Source organism: Borostomias antarcticus (genome assembly GCF_949987555.1).
Source record: "Borostomias antarcticus genome assembly, chromosome: 3".
In the NCBI taxonomy this organism is placed as follows: Eukaryota; Metazoa; Chordata; class Actinopteri; order Stomiiformes; family Stomiidae; genus Borostomias; species Borostomias antarcticus.
Window position 1 is genome coordinate 33,143,078 of NC_140236.1, and position 22,470 is coordinate 33,165,547.

Consider the following 22,470-nt stretch of genomic DNA (forward strand, 5'->3'; position numbering starts at 1 on the left):
ACAGTAATACACTGTAAAAATAGCCACTGCCTTAGATTTATTGTTAAAGCTAGCTACTCTGGGACAAAATGATGATGGATGACATATCATCTTTATGTATTTGTGGGCAATACATGGGATGAGTTCCTTTAACAGGACACATATCCTGCTGGTGATTCCGAATGCTTTAATGAAATAAAGTTGAGAGTTGAACTAAAAACAACCGACAGTAGGCTACAGTATGTGTATAATTTTGTTAACATGTTAACATTTGTGGAAGCTCCCCACTCAACTGAATGGACCATAACTACAGAGTCATGCAACATGACATATGTTAACATGTATGGTAAATATAGACCAAAAAAATACAGATAAGCCACGTGTTTGTACTACAAGTCAATCAATCAATCAAAGCTTTATTTGTATAGCGCATTTCATACCCAGAGGCAACACAATGCACTTTACAGAGAACAAGGGAGGTGGGCATACGACCCACCTCTACATATTCCAGAGGGAAGCAAAAAAACAGTAATCACCCGGGGGCCAGATAAGTGAGCTGTTTGTACTACAAGTACTATATTATTACACAAAATCAGTTGTACAGGGCTAGGTCTCAGATCAGTTATACTGTTTTAGACATGTTTGCTACAGTGGATAGGTTGATACTGCATGTATGATAAAATAACATCACAGACACAGTCCAACAGCTTGTAAACAACATGATAATCTACGATAGGACCAAGATTGTGTAAAGCGCTTGTGTGGGGAGCAAGATCTGTACATGGATTCTCAACAGGTAAACCTACTGTACTGTACTCATATGTAAATTTGGGCCAGTCAGAGGGGGAGAGTGTGATTTCAGTATCACCTCTACACAGGACAATGAAGCACTGGTTTCTGCCATGCCTATGACAGCATACAAGTGTGTGTGTGTGTGTGTGTGTGTGTGTGTGTGTGTGTGTGTGTGTGTGTGTTACGACTGAAAATTGATAAGATAATTTAGCTCAGTGTACAGGTCATTCCAAAACATTATTTACATGTTATAAAAATCCAGTAGAAATTTGAGAATTTACCAGGACAATGTCAACTATCACTATGTTTTGAAGATGTACAGTAGACCTACTATATAACACCAGCAGCAGTGTTTATAAATTGCTTTTCTTCAAAGTCCTTGTCTACTGTAGGACCAGGATCACACAGGATATGTTCTGAGGCCCCTAGTTGGGCCCTGTGAATAGTGAAGTTAAATACTAAGGTACACTAGCAAGCATCAGTCTTTGTCGTTGCTCCACACATCTTCAAAGGCAGAGTTGGACCTGCCACCACCGTCCTAGCATACAAAAACACATTTCAATATTCAATTTTAACTCTACTCATACTACACTCAACATCCATTACCCCCACTTAACAGCTAAAGGATATATTTTTTTGCACCACTAGGTTGATGCTAGGCAATTCAGAACTGTGTGTGTGTGTGCCATGCTGTTTGTTACGAGTTGTGACCGTAAATTCAAGACAGCATAAAAAAGTAATGTTGTCAGTAGAAAGCCACTGGGACCCGCCCTCATACCTACAGTAGCACAATGGAACAGTAATGGGATGACTTTGAGCCATGTCTGTCTAATTATGTAACACCTAATACTATGTGTGCATAATTCATATTAAATGTGATATAGCAACTTACCATTTGTAGGATTAGGAATGATGCAGAGACTGGTGGAGTGATGGAGAGACTGGCGGAGTGATCAAGAGACTGGTGGAGTGATGGAGAGACTGGTGGAGTGATGGAGAGACTGGTGGAGTGATGGAGAGACTGGTGGAGTGATGAAGAGACTGGTGGAGTGATGGAGAGACTGGTGGAGTGATGGAGAGGCTGGTGGAGTGATGGAGAGACTGGTGGAGTGATGGAGAGACTGGTGGAGTGATGAAGAGACTGGTGGAGTGATGGAGAGACTGGTGGAGTGATAAAGAGACTGGTGGAGTGATGGAGAGACTGGTGGAGTGATGAAGAGACTGGTGGAGTGATGGAGAGACTGGTGGAGTGATGGAGAGGCTGGTGGAGTGATGAAGAGACTGGTGGAGTGATGGAGAGACTGGTGGAGTAATGAAGAGACTGGTGGAGTGATGGAGAGACTGGCAGAGTCATATGGCTGGGGGCAAACAGTAAGAGTAGGTTTGAATGTGCTAAGATATACAGAATGAACAGTATGAACAAAGTGGTATGAATACACTAAGATAGCTGTCAGTCTGTCCTGCGCTGTCAGTTACAGCGCAGATTTGTTTTGGAACTTCAGAGAGCAACATGAAACACGTGATCGCGTGGCGGCGAGATCAAAGAGTGTCGCAACTCTATATGACACTGTCCCCGTTAAATCCCGGCTCGGTCAGTATGAGTAGGTGCCCTGTCTGAACATGGTTTTGTTTTTAATTTTCATTTGTGTCGGGATAGTTTCTGAGTTTGTTTTCTTTAGTTTCCCTGTCCTAACTCTTAGCGTGCATGGGGGGTTTCACCGCAGACCCTTTGAGGGCAGCAACGCGCTCTGAAGCGTTTAATCTGCCGCAAAGCCACACGAAGAAGAAGAAGAGAAGCGTTTAATCTGCCGCAAAGCCACACGAAGAAGAAGAAGAGAAGCTTACGATTCACTCCATTCACTAGTCACTGAGCTGTCAGATACGATCACCTTACCCCTTCCTTGTGTGTGTGTGTGTGTGTGTGTCCACATTTGATCATCAAAAATCTAGGTAGATTGCTCTTCAACGACGTTTTTTGGATAACCACAGCCTTCGTCTCACCATGACTGTAAGGTGATCTTTAAAGAGTCCGGGTGGTTCTGGTAAGTGTGTTGATTCAATGCTGGGCTGTCCACATCACCCCATGTGTGTTAACGTTAGCCACTAACGTTAGCTTAGCCAGTTCGCTAGCTAGCTAACAAGCTGATACCTCCACTAACGCATAGCTAACCACGTCTATCAGTCTCCCAGACTCTGAGTCAGTCTCAGTCATGGAGGTAGTCAGCGCCAGCAGGCCAGCTAGCTGTTAAATGCTGTCGTTGCGTTAGGTAACGTTATCCAGACAGTTATCCAGACACAGTTAGCTGGCTTAGTTCGTCAGTTATCAATCATGCGTTAGTGTGTCAAGCAAAAAGTGTTTCCCTCATTTTGGTTTTCTGGGGAAATTGGCAGACGGTCATCTCGATGAAGACATGTAACGTTAGCTAGCTCATGTCACGTTAGCTAGCTCATGTAACGTTAGCTAGCTCATGTAACGTTAGCTAGCTCATGTAACGTTAGCTAATGAAACATGTGTAACCGTGATTGTGCCAGCGTGACGAACGTTTGCCAACAGTTGACGTTAGCTTGCTTGTTCGATGGCTAACCAGAGACAACTGAAGGGACAACGACCATCACTTGCTAAGTGCTTAACCTGCTCGCTAAAAGGTGTAAGGTTGCTAGCTGGCTATCATGGAAGATTGCAATTATTGTTAGTCGCTTTGGATAAAAGCGTCAGCTAAATGACTGTAATGTAATGTAAGATTGCAGGACCGCCAGGCAAGATACTGATGTTCGTGCAGTTGCCACGAAATCTGAAACAAGACGTGGTTGGTTGTAAAGTACAGAATGTAGAGTTGACTTAGTCTTTGCCCCGAGAAAATGAGACGACTGTGTTCCCAGAAAAGATACGTTTCCCAGAATTGAGTGCAGTTTTATCTATTTTATCTAGCATCTTCCTTCAACATTTACGTAATAAACACTCCGACCAGGTCGCTTATGTGTAAGACCAGATAGAGCCAGTGATGGGAACCCCGATAGCACACATGCGTCAGATTTAAATTGGCTAGATATTGAGCCTATTATAACTTTCCAATGTACTTATGACTACAGTACGTAGGGAGATTTTGCTATACGGCCCAGGCAAGTGATTAGGATCTACTTTAATCTGTTCACTGATGCATAGCATTTCCCCTCTATTTGGACCTTATCCTACCATTTAGTGTAGGCCTATAGTCGTGTAGTGTAACCACAGGTACAGAGTACTTCATCATTGATGTAAAAACAGCAATTTCAGAATATTTACTGTTTAGTATACAATTTCATTTCAGTTCAAAGGGCTTTATTGGCATGGGAACATGTTTACATTGCCCAAGCAAACATAACAAAAAGTTACAAAACTGTTAAAATACAAATGTCAATACAAATAGGTGAATTGAGTGAATAATTAATTGTAATATTTACAAATGTATTTAAATGGTAACTTTTTACAGACATTTTAAGTTTGTACAGTGTATATGTGCAGTGATCAGTGCGGTGAGCAGGGATACTGATTGACAGCCTTTACAGTGGTTGTGTTCCATTGGATGTCCTTTTCCTGTCACAACTGCTCACAAATCTTACAGCTGTGTTTGTGTATTGGTGTATTTCCCCCAGCAGATATGGAAGGAATTTGTCATGTTTGGCTCCGCCCTGCGACCGCTGGCGGAGGGTATATTTTCAGTCTAGTGTGTTATTTTGTTCGTTCGTTCGTCACGGCACATAGCAGGATTATACAAAAACTACCAGAGCGATTTTCATGAAACTCGGTGGAGGGGTGTAGCATGGGCCAAGTTAGAACACATTAAATCTGGGTGCCGATCAGAATCATTGGCTGGATACATGAATGAAAAGAAAACAACATTTGCCATACTTGGATCGGCTCCCTTCGATTTATATTTACTTCTGCCGGGTTTAGTATACCGCCGGCTGCCGAGTTTATAATGTATCAGTCTAGCAATGTGTAACGGCTATGGGCCCGTCCCCACTGGTCAACTGTCACTCGCGTCAATTTCCGTATCCAATTCAAAACCAATGGAGAGCAATTGCCGGAAGGTGGAGTCGAATGATCTTCGGTCGCGGGGAAAACGCCCTGGCGGCACGTCGCGGAGTCGCGAGCTAATTAGCATAAATTAGACATACAAGACATTCAAGGCATGCCCTGATGGGTTTCACAGCACCAGAAGGGCGCTGAGCATTGGCATTTTTATGTAAAAACATACAGGAAAACTATAGTAGCCTAGGCTACTGATGTTTTTTTTAACACATCAACAAAGGCCAATAATTTGAGAGCGAGCGAATAAGAGGGCAATATTTAGGCCAAAACAACCAAGCTTTTAGGGACAAACTAAATAAACTACAAAGCCATTATATGACAACAATGGCCAAGCACCACGAAAAGGAATGACAGAACGATAAAATACACCCCCTTAGGGCACAGCACTCAATAGCCTACTCCCCTACTTCACTAATCAGTGTTTAGGCTACTAGGCGTATTAGCCCACTACTCCTGGTCTTGATGTGGTCTTGATTTGATTTGGTCTAGACTTCTGTAAGCTAGAATCATTTTACCTGGCCTACAATGTTAAGTGAATAACGAGCTAGTAAGACCAGTGTCAACTGACCGTAACGTGGACTGTATTTTCATGAGGACTCTAGGGGGCGACTGTGCACTACCAAAATGCTAAACACGGGTGAAAATGAAGCGATATGGCTTAATACAAGACGCATTTAAGTCAAAAACAGTCAAAGTCGATTTTCGTGCCTTCTTTCTCACTCACTATTTCATTAGGTTTTGCTAGCCGTTAGCCATCTCCGACTCCCCGGGCCTCGAGTTAGCTAGCTAGCGTGTTAGCTAGCACTAGCTAATGTTAGCTAGCTATCATTAGGCTTCAATTCCTGAACTTAGCTTTAGCTTAGCGTGCAGCCAGGTTATGGATTACTGTTTACTTCAAATATTACTCTACATTTCAACCAGACATTCCAGTGAAACCAGGTAGTCAAAATAACTTACCTGATATAAAATGGGCATTCTGATGATGTCCTCAGTCCAGTCAGTACGCTTAATGGCTTGAAACCACAGGTGACTCCAGGTCCTGAAAAGGCCGGTTTCCTCTTGAAACTAAAAGTTTGAATCCACTAGAGCGCCGATTTGTACACCCGTAAACGCAACAGTCAGACATCTTGATGGTATATATAAAAAAAAAACTAGTCTTTGCACTAGAATTCTGTCCTTGCTCTAAATTTGTCTGTCTCCCCCTGCTACTTTTTCAAGAATGCGCGCCCATACTTGTGCTGACGTAGGCTGTAAAAGGGTATATAATTAACAAATATGACCCACGCTCGTTTATTTATGGGCGGTGGCTCTACCACATAAATTCAATGACTGACATGGTAGCACAACCAGGTCAATAGAATCGATGCATTTGATTAATGGACCTGGTGGCATCCGTACTTCATTCTTTTGTTGCCAAAATGCGCACACTTAATTGTTTACCAACAGTAAAAGGATCTATAATGGGTAATTACTGAGACACATATTGTAGGTATAATTTCAAAACAGGAGTATTTCATATGTTCAATCACTGCACATAAATTCAATAACTGACATAGAACCAACAGGTAACCGCATTTTTACATAACTTCTATACCATCCAGTGACAAAAAACTGTCCACACCACAAGTTTTGAACCCACGAGTTTTGGGATTTGAACTCACACATTCAGCATGGGAGACGAGCTCCTTAACCACTAGGCCACTGGAGCTCTTGAAAATCAGTCATAGTCTTTTGTTTTGATGTTCTGGGACCACTGCCTCTTGTGATAGCAACATAGAACTGCAGGTCAACAAGGGAAGGGAGAAAGGGACAACCCGACATTTGCTCTCCATGGTGCGTTGGCTTATAGCCACGCACAAAAAAACAAGAAGTTGGAATCAACAAGGTCGGAACCGATCCTGGTATCAGGTTCAACCTCTTTGCAAACCCAGAGTTGTACTTCATCAGATTTTCAATGCAGTCCGGCGTGAAGTGAGCAGTGCAGAGACGCAGTTGTGGGCTGACATTCTCTGGGACGCTGCCTGAAAAAATGAGGTTGAGCCATTCCTGGCGTAGAGCTGGGCTCAATGGAAGGGTGTGCAAGGATAGATTAATGGCAGTACAGCCAGGTACTGCACAGGAATGATGCTTGCTCATTGTAGGAAGACGAAGAGACAGGAAAGAGAGATGGAGAGAAAGAGAGAATGGTGCTCAAAAGTCTGAGTGAGCGAGCGAGCATGTGTGAGTAATGGATGGATTAGAAAAATGTGTGACAGCTAAGTAAGTGTTGTAAGTAAATCTATGCTGCAAAACAAGAAAAATATGCAGTATAGTGGAAGCACAGAGCTCTTTAGCATCAAATACATGTAACATAAATGGCATAACAGCACCAGGTAGACCTAGCCTACTTAACCTCACAATAACGTGACCACCACACAGGTCAAACATAACTGTTTCTGAGCAGCAATGTTAAGAGGTGATAGCAGGATAAACACAGGTGCAGTCAGAAGTGTCGTGCCTATAGAACTTGAGGGGGCACGTGCCCCCTCAGATTTGGGGGTGTTTTTTTGTTGTGTTTCTTATATGCCCTCTTGTGCAAATAACAAAAAAAAACTGAAATCAGTATGTGGTTTCTTTAAGCAAACGGACATTTGAGATCAACTTTCGTAGTTTGACATATTTCAGACTCAAACAGGCTATAAGGGCGGGTCATAACGTTTAGAGGAATTTGACTGGAACGTTGACAAGTTGGCAGGTTATAACAACCTCAGACATATTCGATAGACAGATAGTGTTGATTGACGGGTGGATGTTGTGAGATTATTGGTTGACCTTGCTCTTGTTTGCTGACCTAAACACTCGGGAGATTTTGTTTATTTGTTTATGTAAATTCTGTCTAATCAAATAAGTCTTTAATGTTGATTTATTAGACTAGCCTCCCATTCCTACGTAGGAACAAAGAGAAGTAAGCTACATTTTAATTGAATTGTGATTGCACCAATGCCTGACAATCAGCCTACTTCTCCACCCCGAGCTTCACTTTTTCCATTTTAATAGCCTGTTTTATCTCTAGTTCCTCTTGTATAGAGACTTTACATTGTCTACTCCAACCTGAAACTATTAAAAACTATAGCCTACATTTGCTTTATTTAAGCGTCCCCTGCCAGTCTAGGGGTTGCAGCTGAAAGAATAAGATATATTGATATAGGCTACAATTGCTTTACATGCCATAAGAATAGGCATAGCCCAATGATCTAGCCTACTCGTGTTCATGTGGAGGATAATGATAAAACAAAGGCAGTATTTTTCTAGCTTTCCTTCCTGCCTTGGGCAGTAGCGACTGTGTTGTGTTGTGTAGTTTATATTTCTATGTTATTGCTCCTCTTGTATAAAATACGGTGGACGGAACTTGGTTATGCGTATTGTTTGCCTTGTCCATGGCCCTGTCCGAATACCTATACTAAGTTATGCGATTGGTCATTTCGAGCAAATACCTCCCCTTTTACCGTGAACGCGCTCATAGCTAGATTAGACCAGCTGGGTAGACTTAACCAGTTGATAGCCACCGTCGTAGTACCGTTTATCCGTGATTGCGGTTGTCCGGTTTACTCGAGCAAGCTAGCGAAAAGTTATCCTGGATATGTTGAACGAACTTCGTACAGCATTCGACTCCAAACAATGAAAGCTAGATTCTGTTGGCCGAGGGGAATTCGATGATGGCCACATCTAAACATTTGAATTTTACTAACCGCTAGATCAACGATAAGCCTACCAATGTCCTTCACTAATGTTACATGCATCTGGGTTGAGGCTAACATGTAGTTGTTAGCTAGCTAGCATTAGTACTAGGCTATAGCCTAGACAAAGAGAAACAGCACAATTACTTACACTTCTTGCATGATTTCTGCGGACAGTAGATATAGCTTTATCATTCAGGTTGAGATGACTTGAAAATCCTGCATTGTACTGACCCAGGTTGACAAAGCAATCTGGCAAAAAATGGTGAGCACAGACCAACAGCCTTTTAGGAACTTGAACTGCTTTTAAGAACTTGAGGTACATTGCCATAAAAAATAAACTTAATCCACTCAGCTCTTCTGTCCATTGAGGTTGGGAGACGATGTAGCGATTTATGCTGGTTATTACACCCAAGAACAGAGCATTTAACGTACGCAGACATTATGCTAGCTTGCGAGGCCAGCAACGCTGCACACCTTTATAGCCAGGTGAGGCAGGTAGGCGGAGATATTAAAACGAGGGCGGGACTATTATAATGAGTCTATGCTTCTGACGTCGGAAAAATAGATCGAATTGAGTGGCCCGCTGTGAGCTGGGTTTTCTGCATTTCGCCACCCACAACAAAAGGAGTGGGTTGTCTTACCTGATCGTTTGTGTGTTAGTAAGTCCATCAGAGACTCAAATGTATGCAAAGACACTGAAAAAGGGAGTTTTGCATTTGCTGGCCCCTTCAAGAAAAAAAAGTTAACTTGCGAACGCAGGAATCCACGGTTCTTGGAAATTTAGAACCGACTCCAAATTGAAACTGGTTCTCGATACCCAACCCTAAAAGCGACAGGCTATTTCACTGTTTGTGGAAGGATTGTGTGTTTTTGCTCAAGGTTTCAGGACCATGAATAGGACTACCCAAGAGCTTGCTCACATGAGCCATGAACCGTATCCCAAATTAAATGGTCTCAAGTACAGGGTGTCCCAGCCAAACTGGAGATTTGGAGGTTGTTAAGGGAAGGCTTGAGAAACTCTTTGCCAATCTCCCCCACATCTTGTAGCCAATGTTCATGGACTTTTCACAGGTGAACTTAAAGGCAGCAGCCTGTGACAGAAGGTCAGCCAACGTTGACCCGGAGTTGGGGTGAGAAATATCCTGACATGGTGCAAGTCCCTTCAGCAGCCCGACAGTGTTTACTCTCCAAGCCCCCAGGCAGAGGTTCAGAGAGACCGACCTTTCTAGTCTCAGCCCCAAGGTTGACTCCTGACTAGACCAAGACAAACTAGCGCCCCCATCACTGGAAGTGTGATTGAGTGCTTTGGGTTCAAATAGAAATGAATTTTTGTGGCCCTGTGGTTTACCTCCAACTAGGCCAAGACAAATCGGCACCGTCCAACACCAGAAATGTGAAGAAGTGCTTTGGAATAAAATAGAAACAACTGTGAAATTTAGCACAACAAAACAAACCCTAGAGACTAGACATCTTGCCGTGGGAAGTCAGAATGATGTGTGCTTAAGATCAGAACGTTGTAGTGAAGGTGATGTGACATGCAGAGAGACTACCTGTCCTTAGTGTTTCCCTTTGCTTCTGACCTCTGATCGTTTTAGGGTCACCTGTGACCCATTTCAAGTTAAAATGTGTAATAAATATCTTTTTCATTGGAACCAGCCTTCTTGATATCCTTAAAACAGCTAGGAAAAACACAATAAAAACTACAAAAAGGATAAACACAAACGCAACAAAAAATTGTCTAAGAAGAAAAATCTAAACTGTGGTGCTATGGGTCAGATATGAGAATATTGGCTTTTGATTGTATGGCATGCATCATGGTATGGTATTGGATGATGATCATTGTTTTTGTGTTTTTTGAGCCAACTTTATAACAAGGTTAAAGGAAGGAAGGTTAAAATTTCTTGTAAGCCTTACGTTCAATGTTGACAAGAGGATGTGCTCAGAACTACTATGAACAATCAACAGTATAGCCTAATTTGCTATGGAGTACTACACCAGCAGTTTTCCCAAGCAGTAAGGCTGTGCCACTGCTAATCCACTAGCATGTGGCCTGACTTAAGGCCGTTTGATCTCTACTTTTATTTTTTCCCACTTGTTTTGGACTCCTCCATGGGTTTCTCTCATTCTTGGCTTCAGGTGCTAGCCTACACACATCTTTACCCAGGGTGTCATCTCAGCCTCCTCCCTCATCTCTTTACTGCAGTTCTTTCCTCTCCTGGAGGATGAACACATGCCACTGGTAAGGTGAGCGGATCGGCTAACTCGTTTGAAGTTAGTGCTAGTATCTAATCAGAGCAGGACTTCAATTTCCTATTTTTACACTTCCATTGGGGACAAGCTGTAAGTGATTTGATTGAGAACTGAATCATCTAGACTGGACATCAGGACTTCTGTTGGATATTTTACTCTTCTGTTGGATGGAGCATCCAGGACCTGCATAATGTAAAGACATCTCAGTCAGGGCTCCAGTGTGCGAGTAAATTGGTTGGAGTTGCGACCATTTCTCTGTCCGGTGTGACTGGAATTAATTGGTCAACGGTATGTATGCGACCTGACTGCCACAGAATGTCTTGCACCTGTCGGCTCATTTTAGGCTACATATGTGAGCAGAGATTCTCTCACCATGGATTAGTGGCGGTATTAATACCAACAAATATCAATTAGGCTATTTGCAGTTGAAGATTTATAATGCATCCTCAGAATTGCGTGTACATTGCATGTGCATAGCCTAATAACAGGTGCTATACACACATCCATGAAAGGCCTTTGTGAGTTTTCCATACTGTATTACATTTTGGTTTAGTTTACTCTAGGCTAGAGCATTCTATTGCTAGCAAGTAGGAGTTCTGTCTCATGTCTGTCTGTTTCAAGTCTCTTAAAGAAAAAAAAAAAAAAAGCATTTTCATATATCGGAAGCTGGTGTATTTGTAGGGAGGAAAGATGCACACCCAAAAGTTAGTCAAGGTGCGGTAGTCCAAAACGTAAAGGAAGGTTACACTCGCACACACTATTTGCTCCAGTTCATTTATAACCGGAGCCATCTTCCTTTACGATTGCGTTGAATTTTTGAGCCTCTAAATAAGGTGCTGGTGTGAATGCATGCATAAGGTTAGTGTATGTGTGGTGTGTGTGTTTGTGTGCGTGCGTACATGCGTGCGTGAGTGCGCACATATCATCCTGGTAGTCAGATATTTCGACTGCATTGTTGTTGCTTGTTCAAATCTAAAGTGGAGGAATACAGAGCCAAAATACCTTAAAATGTGCCACTGTGTGCAAATACATGGACATTATTATGATGTATTTACCAATCTGACAAGTAGCCTCCGTCTGTTTGCACACCACCCTCCCCTTTCACCTTCACTCTGAAGTATTCTAATACTTTACCTGAACTGCCTGTCCCCCTCTGTTCCGTCCACTTTCAGTTAAAAGGTGAGATATTGATGGTTTTTACAGGCATTCTCTGTAGCCTGTGGCTGTGTACCTGCAAAATAAAAATAAAACTCGGATGCACTAGTCTAGTCTGATTTTATGTATGTATTTATGAATGTGTTTTTCATTCTATAGGCCTCACTATATTTTATTGTAAATGTTTTTGTGTGCAGGGCTCCCTTGTAAAAGAGATCTTTGTCTCGATTTGACTCCTTTCAATCAAAATTATTTGTTTCAATCTGAGCTTGACATCACTGTTTCTTCTGGCAGAAAGCAGGTCTGAGAGAATAAGAGAATAATAGGTAATTTCTGTTTTCTATTAAAATACTATTTTATGATCATTTAAAATCGGTACTAATTGACAATTTATGATTGCGCTTTAATTTTGTGTCGGAATTCACATGACAAAGGTGAAGTATTTGGGGCCGTGACAGAATCTAAAATGCAAGTAATAATATTTTGACCAATTTGTTATTCAAAAGGACCTTCACTTGACTAAATTTTTGTCCAGGACAGCCTTTAGTCAGACATTTTCATCTTGAATAATACAGTGAAGAGGATGGCCAGATTGAATAGTGAACTGTAACTACTGAGACAGATCCCTTCAACTGTAGCTCATTCTGTCAGCTGATTCTGTCTCTGTGCTGGCAGGGCATAACCACCACCAGACAGACATAATGCAGCTAGGCTAATCAAATGAGTGACAGGTATGTGGGGTTTAGCCCGGCTGTGGAGAAGACTATAAATATAATTTGAGGTCGTTCTGACTGGCCCTAACAAAGGGTCCTTTACCTATGAAAATAAAAGTCGTCTCATCATTCTTCTGGTTCCTTTGAGGGTTTGATGTGAACTTACATGAATTCTCTTTCAGTTCATTCCACCGCAAAGCCCTAGTCTAAAATATCCAGTTTGTGCATTGCTGTTGCCTACCTCTTAATCTTAATGTGAAGCTTTTCAGGCCTGTTGATGTGTATCAATCCCATCAGTTTTTGTTAAGGTCTTTGAAAAATGTCTAATGCCGTCTTGTCTACTTGTCTCCTGGGGTTCAGGTTGGTGTGGTAAGAGAGGGAACTAACAGAGGGAGGAAGGACCGCCTGGGGGCTTCACTGTCCAGGCACGTGAGGTGAGATCACCATGTTTCTTGTACTCCTGTGTGTCCTGCTATGTGGGAGTCTGACGGCTCAGACTTTATCTCCACATGTCTGTCTGACCATGACTGCTTTCTGGAAACCTGTTGAAGTGTAGCAGTAGCTATAGCTTATATGAATCGGCAGGTCTTAATTTAGGAAATATTCGAACATAATTGAAGATGGCCTACATACCATTTTTTTTATTGGACAAAAGTCCTAATTTGTAGTTTTTCACACCCCCTCCCCCTTAATCGTCACTTTGAAGTAGGATAATACTTTACCTGAATTTCCAAGGGAACATTACTGTCCATCCTCTTAGTTAAAAGGTAAGATAGTGATCCTAGTGTGTAGCCAGGCCTTTTCTGTGGCCTGTAGCTGTGTACCAGCAATGTAAAACCAGTGAGGCCATGCCAGGTTAAGAACAGGTGAATGATTAATTTCTAACAGGCTGCTAGATGTGGACAATTCCAGCGTTATGAATGTGACATTTGCACTCAAGGCGGAGCTGAGAGATATGACTCTAGGCTCAAAACCACGCCACTGCAAGGCCGCAGCCTGTTATTCCCGCGATCGTTGTTTCCTACGCCATATTAATGATTTTACAGAAAACTGAAATGAGATTGATAGTGGTGTCTAGCTAGCGAATGTAGCTAGAGGTACCATACCATACCATTTTATTTATAGAGCACATTTAAAAACAACAAAGTTGACCAAAGTGCTGTACAAGTCAAACAACAATAATACACAAAGAACACATAGTAAAACATACGCAGTATGTCACATGAAAAACAGCATGCAACCATGGAGATGATAACATGGCACTAACGCTATCATGTTTATCAGGGAGAGAGGACAATGACATTTGTCATAGTGGCATCGAGTGTGGATGGTCCAGCTAGCCAGCTATATTTGAGGTAGCATGGTGCTGTCAACAGCCCTCGTTCTCTAGCCTGCCGACTTGCTCTTAGCTGAGCTCATTTACATATGAAAAAAAGTGCTCACTCCGCTAAATCTGATCTCGTGGTCAACAAAGGGGTATAGAGGCATGCTAGAACGCTTATTCTGATTGGTTTTTGAGCAAAAATACTCAGACATGTTTTGGGGATCCCAATGACCTATATTAAATAGTTGAAAATTAGCGTCGTAGAACACCTTTTAACATCAAACACTGCAAGTGATGTCGTTTTTAGTCATGCGGGCCCAAATCTAATACTCTATGATTCCAATCTTAAATGAGCACAGTCACATTTGGTTCAGTTGATATTATTTTGATTAAATGCTTAAATTGTGTGTGTAGACCTTTTAAAATCACCTCCTATATTGGAAATACCGCAACAAAATTGTGCTTCCATTTTCCATATAGAGAAACAGTTATACGAACTGTGATTTTAAAAACACCTACATACAGAATTTAAGCATTTAATCCAACTGAAACAAGTGTGACTGTTCCCCTTTAATTAGCAAGAAAGAATGGCAAGTTCCACAATGTAAACTGTATAGCACCATAAGGCACTGATCTACTATTTACTCAAATAAAATAAATAAAATATCCCAAATGGAAAATATTAGCTGTTCATCAGCTGATCTTCAGTGTTGCCAAGAAGCTGTGGTAATTTGGTTTACGGTAGGTTAGCAGCAAATGATGTGCGGGAAATTCAGTGACTTGTGGACGACATGGGAACTCCAAAACACACATAAGGGGTGAAATCACAGGTCTTTTCGTCTTGAAAAACCGAGGAGAGTGCTGAAAATGTACCTATTTTGCTTTCTAAGCGATAGTAGAATTCTAAAACCGACGCATCCGACAGTAATGCCTAAGGCATGCTATCGAGGTACATTGAAAACTATATAGGTATAGGGCTATATAAAGACAAATCCACTAACAAATCGTTTCTTTGTAATTTATTGTCATAATAAATCCTCAAATTGATAGCTATGCATGTAGAGTGGTTTTCCTATAAGCAATTTAACACAGTTGCTGCCCAGGTCGTTGGCCTGTGCTAACGCTACAGTGAGATACAGTAATGAAACAACTCCTTGACATGGTAAATGTTTGATAACATCGCTGAATATCTCATCACTATTTCGCTCATTAAGGATGTTACAATGAGCGAAAACATAATTTTTCCTTTTGGTGAATTTTGGAGCTCCCATTGATGACGCGGGGGCCATGGCGCCTGAACTACATACTACCAGGCCTAAAACTTGGCTGCTGTGTTGACAGCTGCCAGTGAACCAACATATTCACAGCAAGTAAACTTATTAGTTCATTTAAAACTGTGCTAACTACCTGGGACTGTCACTAGTCAGCTAGCTGTAGTGTTCCAGGCAACCAAATAAGGTACCAAAGGAGAGCTGGCTAACACAACAAGTTTTGTTGGCAATTTGTTTTGACAACTAGTCAGTTGATACTGTATGTTGAACAACAAACAAGCAATACCGCATTATCATCATATCTAGCTTGGTAGCAAAGTTAACTTGCCCAGCTGGCATGGTTACTCAGGGCGGCTACTTACTGGAAGCAAATGTAATAGGCACTTAACATTAAATGTACACACGGTTCCAAATGCATGTTCATTGGATGTCATTGCTGTTCATCTGGGAAATATCCTTACCCTCAAAACATAGAAATTTGGTTCACATTCTTTGCTTATAGATTTTTTTTTTGTGTGTTTTCTTTATCAGATATTTTTAAGGAATAGCACAGTCTCATTTCTAGAATGAAAATCAGATGCTTTCGATGGCAGGCCAATTGATCGGGCCATCCCTAAATAAAATGTTTTTCCCAATTTCCCATGAGATGCTTTGACCTTGGGACTTGGCCTATTACTTTGCAGCATTATAGAGGGTCCTAGGCCAAACCCTAACCTGACACATTCCTGATAACCGTTCTCATCCCTAGGAATGTACCTACACAACACAATGCTGAAATGCAATTCATATTGAAACATTATCTATTTCTGAATCCTTTAATAGTGTTACATTTGCGATATGCAGTATGATCCGTTTGTGGGTTTTAAAAGCATTTCACTGTAACCATATTTTCAGTACACTCGGAACTATAGGAAAGTACAGTATATGGAGACAAATACAGAATATAAAACCAAAAATTCAAAACTTTTTTTTGTGAAAATTACAGCATAAATTCCCCAAAGAGCTTTGCAATTCTTCATCTGATACATTAAGGCCATTGTTTGAGGACGGCTAGCTAGAATTTCTATGGCCGTCACAGAGACAAAGCTGTTATGAGCTTGTGTTTATCTGATATTGTACACTGACTGGCGGTCACACACACACACACACACACACACATACACACAAACACACATACACACATACACACCAGAGAAATGCCTGCCCAGCCTCCACCCTCCAGCACCGGTCCAGGCTCTTGCTGTAAAATGGTAGGAAGGGCTAGGTCCCAAGCAAAATATCCCAGTTGTGTGCCAGGGAAAGCGCAATGCCATGTGCAGCGGTCAGATAACATCGGGGCCAGAGGCCAGCTGCGCAGGGTAGGGATCCCAAGCAGCAGGGCGACCCATCAGCTCTGACACCCAAACGCTGGTCCACTGCTGGGTCAGGTTCCTGCAGAACCCGCCGCCGCCCCTGTTGCCGTCCCCTCAGAAAAGCTGTCTGCGTCTGCATGTCTGTCCCCTTCTAAAAAGGGGCAGGAGGGCATATCTGTGTGTGCGTGTGTGTTGTCCAGCTAATTACAGGCATGAACGAGTTGGCCTGTTTCCTCCCTCAGCCCACAGTTCTCAGCCGTGAATCTCACTAAATCTCCATCTCGTCTGGTATTTCACGACGCTACACCAACTCTCTCTCTCACACGCCCACGCACACACAAAGAGAGGATGGACCTCCTGTTGGTACCAACAGGCTTTTTGATAGGCTTTTATTGCTGTACCAGAACCCAACAATGGCCATTCAGATAAGACCATTCCTGCTGTTGGTTGGCGTCATTTTTGGTGACTGTTAGGGCGTAGACGATATTTCGGACCTCCAGAGTGCAACTAAATTGGTCCCATTTGCAATCATTTCTCTGTCCAATGCAGATTTTTTATTGGATGCACCAGTGCACCCGTTAGAGTCTAGCTGGTCAGATTCACATTTTCTTTTCTTCTTTTGAAACATTACATCTGCGTGTCATGGCAAGTGCTAATGTGCACTCAAGTTTGGTTTAGTTGACTTAAGGCTACAACACTGTGCATTGTAGTACTAGCATATAGGACTTCTTTCTCAAGTCTCTTAAAGTGACCATTCCTTCAAAAATGCATGTACATGTACAGTATGGGAAGTCCTATAGAACTACAGTATAGGAAGTCATAGAAAGTACAACAATGCATGTCTATTGTACTGTGTTGAATATTTGCTTTGCCTATAGATTGAACAATTTCTAATGGAGTGCAAGCAAAAGTTATTGAAATGAGAAGGAGTTTGTGTTTTGTAACATACTGTAACTTGAATAGAAGGACATGTAAAATATACAGTGCCAAACATACAGTAGGCCTACTGTAAGATACTGTAAGCCTTGTTAATGTCTGTTATTTTCTGTTAGTAACTTTAAAAAGCCAGGGGCCCAGGTCGCCAGTGTCAAATTCACCTTCATGTCAAGTCTTGTATAGCAAACTTAGGTTAATAATGTGTTCTGAGTAGTGTGTGTATATTAAGTCAAGCTTTGGCATTCAAAGTAATATTTGCACCTTATATGCTTATAAACGGTTGATGTACTTTGATTTCAAAGCAAATCCATACAGATGTCTGATCACTCCAGCATGGGGAAAAAACAACAGTTTTTCTTCCATCAAGTTTAAGACCTGTCCACTGCTGGTATTCTTGATGTGATAAGAGTTGACCCCCTTCTACATCTTACAGTTCAAAGTTAGAAAGTCATGCTCAGCGATTAGTGCAAACTATACTCAAGTAGACTATGCAGACCTGTGCTCAACACTAAAATTGGTGGATGAATGAATGAATGAATCCTTCGCTGTACAGATGCAGTGATGTGCTTCTTGTCTTGTTGTTTCAGTGAAGTGGCCTTGCTCTGTGGGCTTGGTGACACGTGTGCAGCATTATGGAGAAAGAAGATGTGAAGATCATCAACAAGGGGGAGGAAGATGAGATGGTGTGTACTTGGTCCCTATTTTTCACAAACACCAACCCCTGAAACTTAGCACGACACTGTAGTCATTTTCCTGATTTATGTTTTGTGAAATAATTTTTATGAAATGATGTTGAAAATATCTCATTCATTCTACTATGCATTTATTTTGCCTTGTACTTGCTTCAGTGGCTGCCTGTTTCACTGCCAACAATGGTCACAATCCAGATATGTGACCTGAAATTCTCACCATAGGCTAGCGGTGGCACAACAAATATAAATTCATTGTTGAACATTTATAATTCTCATAGAACTGCGTGTAATGGTGGGTGCTGACGCACCACACATCCGTGACAGACCTTAGTGAATTAGTTTAGTTGCTTGTAGGCTAGAATACATTGCAGTGTTAGCCAGTGTTGTAGTCAAGTCACTAATCTGAAGTCCGAGTTGAGTCTCGAGTCCCCAGTGTTTGAGTCCCAAGTCTGTCACCAAAGAAAAGTCTGAGTCAAGGCCCCATTACCCTAGTCCGAGTCTGAGTCATCAAGGTTGAATCTGAGTCAAGTTCCAAGATGGGCTCAAGTGCTCCACTCTGGCACAGTCAAAGAGCTGACACACAAACAAAAATGATCTTGCATGATGTTGTAACATCATGAGATCCTATGATACGATGACACATAGTTGGTCTGAAACAAACCCATCGAAATAGAGAACCGATACTACAGTAACTGATGCTGTGAAAAAGGGGAAAAAATAGACTGACGAGAGTCCTTGTCTCCAACTTATAAGTCCGAATGAAGTCAATGCTTGACTTCAAGTCCAAGTCATCAGAGCTCAAGTCCCAGTCGAAAATCAGGACTTGAGTCAGACTCGAGTCCGAGTCCTGGACTTGAGTACTACAGCACTGGTGCTAGCAAGGAGTTAGCACCAGTGCTCATGTCCGTTCCATTCAAAATGCATTTACGTGTTGGGAAGCTGTTTATGGTTAGCCTAGAGTTAAAAAAATAAAATAAAAGTACAACAAATCATGGCTATTGTACTGTATTTGGATTTCAAATACTCAAAAATAAATCTGTTTCGCCACATAAACTCAGTCAATAATGAAATGACACAATCTTCCTGCATCATCTTAGGGAAGTCAGCTGTGTGGAGACTTCTACAGTAAGTGTCGGCCATACTGCTCTACCTAAAAAAAAAAAAAATAGTGTTCTAACCTCCTGTCCTCCCTCCGTGGCCCCCTACAGGAGCTCCAAGGGTACCAGCTGTGTCGGTGGCGCCTGACGTTGGTGAGCCTGGGAGTGCTGTGTACAGGGGGCTTCCTCCTCCTGCTACTCTACTGGATGCCTGAGTGGTGTGTGAAGGCCACCTGCACCCGGACCATGGTCAGAGATGCCCAGGTGGTGCTGCTCCAATCCACAGTATGTACCTGACTGACTCATTCATGAACACACACACACACACACACACGTATGTATGTATGTATGTATGTACAGTACGAGCGAACGAACATGCATGTGAGTAGGACCGACACACACACATAGGTTGCCAACAACGTTTTTGTGTTGCAGGACGAGTTCAAGCGCTGGTTCTTGGCAAAGGTCCGTGTGATGCTAGCCCCTGGGAGAAACCCCTTTGAGAGCCTGGAGACCCAGACCAACGGACACCCATCCAGCCATCCCTCCGACAGCCCTGCCCAGGAGTTCATCAGGAAATATGCTGAATATCAGCCTACCCAGGTCATATAGACACACGCACACACATCAGTTTCTGCTTCAGATCTGTACTATTGTAATATGCTGATGGTCTTTTCTGCCCATCAGATCCGCTATTTCACATTACACAGCACAAAATACTACTGGAACGACGAGATTCAGAATTTTGAAGTATTAACGTAAGCAGTCTCCCGTTTCTTCCTTGCTCTTTCTTTTAAAACACTAGTATAACACTAGTACATGTATAACCCTAAGTGCATTCACCTGAGAACTCCTATTAATCCATCATGTTCCAAGAATGTCTACTTACAGTGAGTTTTGCCTCCCCATTGCTACCCATCGATACAAACACATTCACCATAGGGGCCTGGAGGATCTGGAAGTAAGCTGCTCCACCATACACACAGAGCATAGCAATGGGCTGACCCGGAACCAACAGGAATACCGGTAACTCTACCTAATCCACATGTTGACAGCACAGTGTGTGTGTGTGTGTGCGCATACGCTTGTCCAGAGTTTGTGACCTGCCACACTGAACTACTTAGTGGAGAATTGTCTGTCTCACAAGCCTTAATTACTGTCACTTTTTATTCGTGTGTGTGTGGTGTGTGAGCAAGATACAGTACCTTCAAAGAGCAGGTCAGAGGCACTGATATTCCAACTTGAGCACTGTAAAACTACAACCTTTGTTCTTGTTTTCACCTGACAGGAGACTGTTTTTTGGAGTGAATGAAATTGCAGTGAAAGTGCCTTCAGTTTTCAAGCTGCTAATCAAAGAGGTAGGGATGGTCTCTAATTTGGACTCCTAAGACATTCTAGGCCATCTTAGAATGAAATGGAATTAGAATGAAAGTAATCCTAATGAGAAACAATGACACAATCTGTATTGTGTTAAAAAAAGGTTTTTCTATACAGGAAAAAAATTAACACTTTATTTGTAGTTTCACATGCACAATATCCACATTATCCTTCTATGTAATTTAGGGTCGGTACACAAAAGCAAGTAGAGATGTAACAGTATGAAAATGTCATATCCTGATTATAGTGACCAAAATTATAACGGTTAACAGTATTATCACAGTATTGTTAAAATGTGCTGAAAATGTTCAAAAACTACTGATACACACTGAAATCATTTCAACAAGTTTTATATTGAAAACCACAAATAAAGTTAGCAGCACTATGCACTTTTTGTTTGCATAAACATTAAAATAGTGTCTTGGAGATGGTTGCTAACATTGGTTGATGCTGGACAGTATTTACTGTGAGTTTTTCCGAGCGTAGAAATCAAACATGGTTTTAATGATAATTTTATCGCAATAAATTTTATCAAATTTTATAATGGTTTATCATTATCCCGGTTATCGTTACATCCCTATTAGTAAGCCTCTAAAATTATTAGAAATTTGTTTCAATCCAAATTCAAAATATTGTCATTTACGTTTTTTAAATGTTCTTAATAGTGGGGTTGCATTGGGCATGGTGGTTATGATCAGATTTTTTTACGCACATAATTTCGCAAACCAATCATAAGAACCTCCACGTCAGTTGTCCCACCCCTATTGGGCTTATTGCTCGTCACTTACCCAGCTAACTAGACTGACAGCAACTGGCAATTTGGTCTCCAAGTAGTGCTAAATATTTTCCACATTTTTTTTTTTTTTTTTTACAGATTATGAAAATGCTGATTGTAATCGGTAGTGCAAATCTGACAATTTCGATAGCTTTGTTCTCAGCCATTTCAACATATTTCCATACGAAACTTTAACACCTACAGAATTTCCGCTAAAAATGTAACACCCACAGAATACAACTAGAATGCACCACAACAAAAACAATATACACACTACAGCACCAGCCTCATTCAGTAAACATTAGCCAAAGTCTGCATATTCAATCAATCAATCAAAGCTTTATTTGTATAGCGCATTTCATACCCAGAGGCAACACAATGCGCTTTACAGAGAACAAGGGAGGTGGGCAGACATCCCACCCCTACATATTCCAGAGGGAAGCAAAAAAACAGTAATCACCCAGGGGCCAGATAAGTGAGCTGTAAAAATTCTTCCCTGACCCCTCTCAACGAGGCTATCGAGCAAGCTCCTGGAGTATGTTTGTCTACCGGCTAAGAACATTTATAGAGCAATAAATAACAGTATATTCTGCAGATTAGCTTTAAACGTGTTGGTGTATTTTATGGTAGCAGGATCATCAGAATGTAGGTTAGCCTTACATCATTTCATATCAATTATTGGAATGACATTTTAATTTAAAAATAAATATATATATAAAATTAAATATTGAGTTGTAAAAAAAACTCAAAAACATGCTGTAAGAAAGTCAAACAAGCATCCAAACTCTTAATTTGTCCTCTGCGATACCAAGGTTCTTCAGCATACTCAGCTTTGACACTTTTGGCCATATGATGGAATTGTGGAATCTAGACATAAAATGTGATTTTAGACATAAACACAATAGCACAGAATTGAGAGATTCTGGTGAAAGTGAATAAAAAAAAACATATTTTGAGCTATTTGTA

At 41.5% G+C, this 22,470-nt stretch overlaps 1 protein-coding gene across 1 annotated transcript in view; it reads left to right on the plus strand.

Annotated features, from left to right (window-relative positions):
* Positions 1-2,696: 2,696 nt before the first annotated feature.
* Positions 2,697-22,470, plus strand: part of LOC311307056 (polyamine-transporting ATPase 13A3-like) — a 52,961-nt gene continuing 33,187 nt past the window's right edge. The window contains exons 1-8 of the mRNA XM_084435802.1: positions 2,697-2,813; positions 13,041-13,114; positions 18,151-18,246; positions 19,464-19,637; positions 19,788-19,955; positions 20,040-20,110; positions 20,295-20,378; positions 20,641-20,710. Of these exons, the coding sequence (XP_084291928.1) occupies positions 18,196-18,246; positions 19,464-19,637; positions 19,788-19,955; positions 20,040-20,110; positions 20,295-20,378; positions 20,641-20,710 (618 nt within the window). The 5' untranslated portion in view covers positions 2,697-2,813; positions 13,041-13,114; positions 18,151-18,195. The remainder of the gene's footprint in view (positions 2,814-13,040; positions 13,115-18,150; positions 18,247-19,463; positions 19,638-19,787; positions 19,956-20,039; positions 20,111-20,294; positions 20,379-20,640; positions 20,711-22,470) is intronic.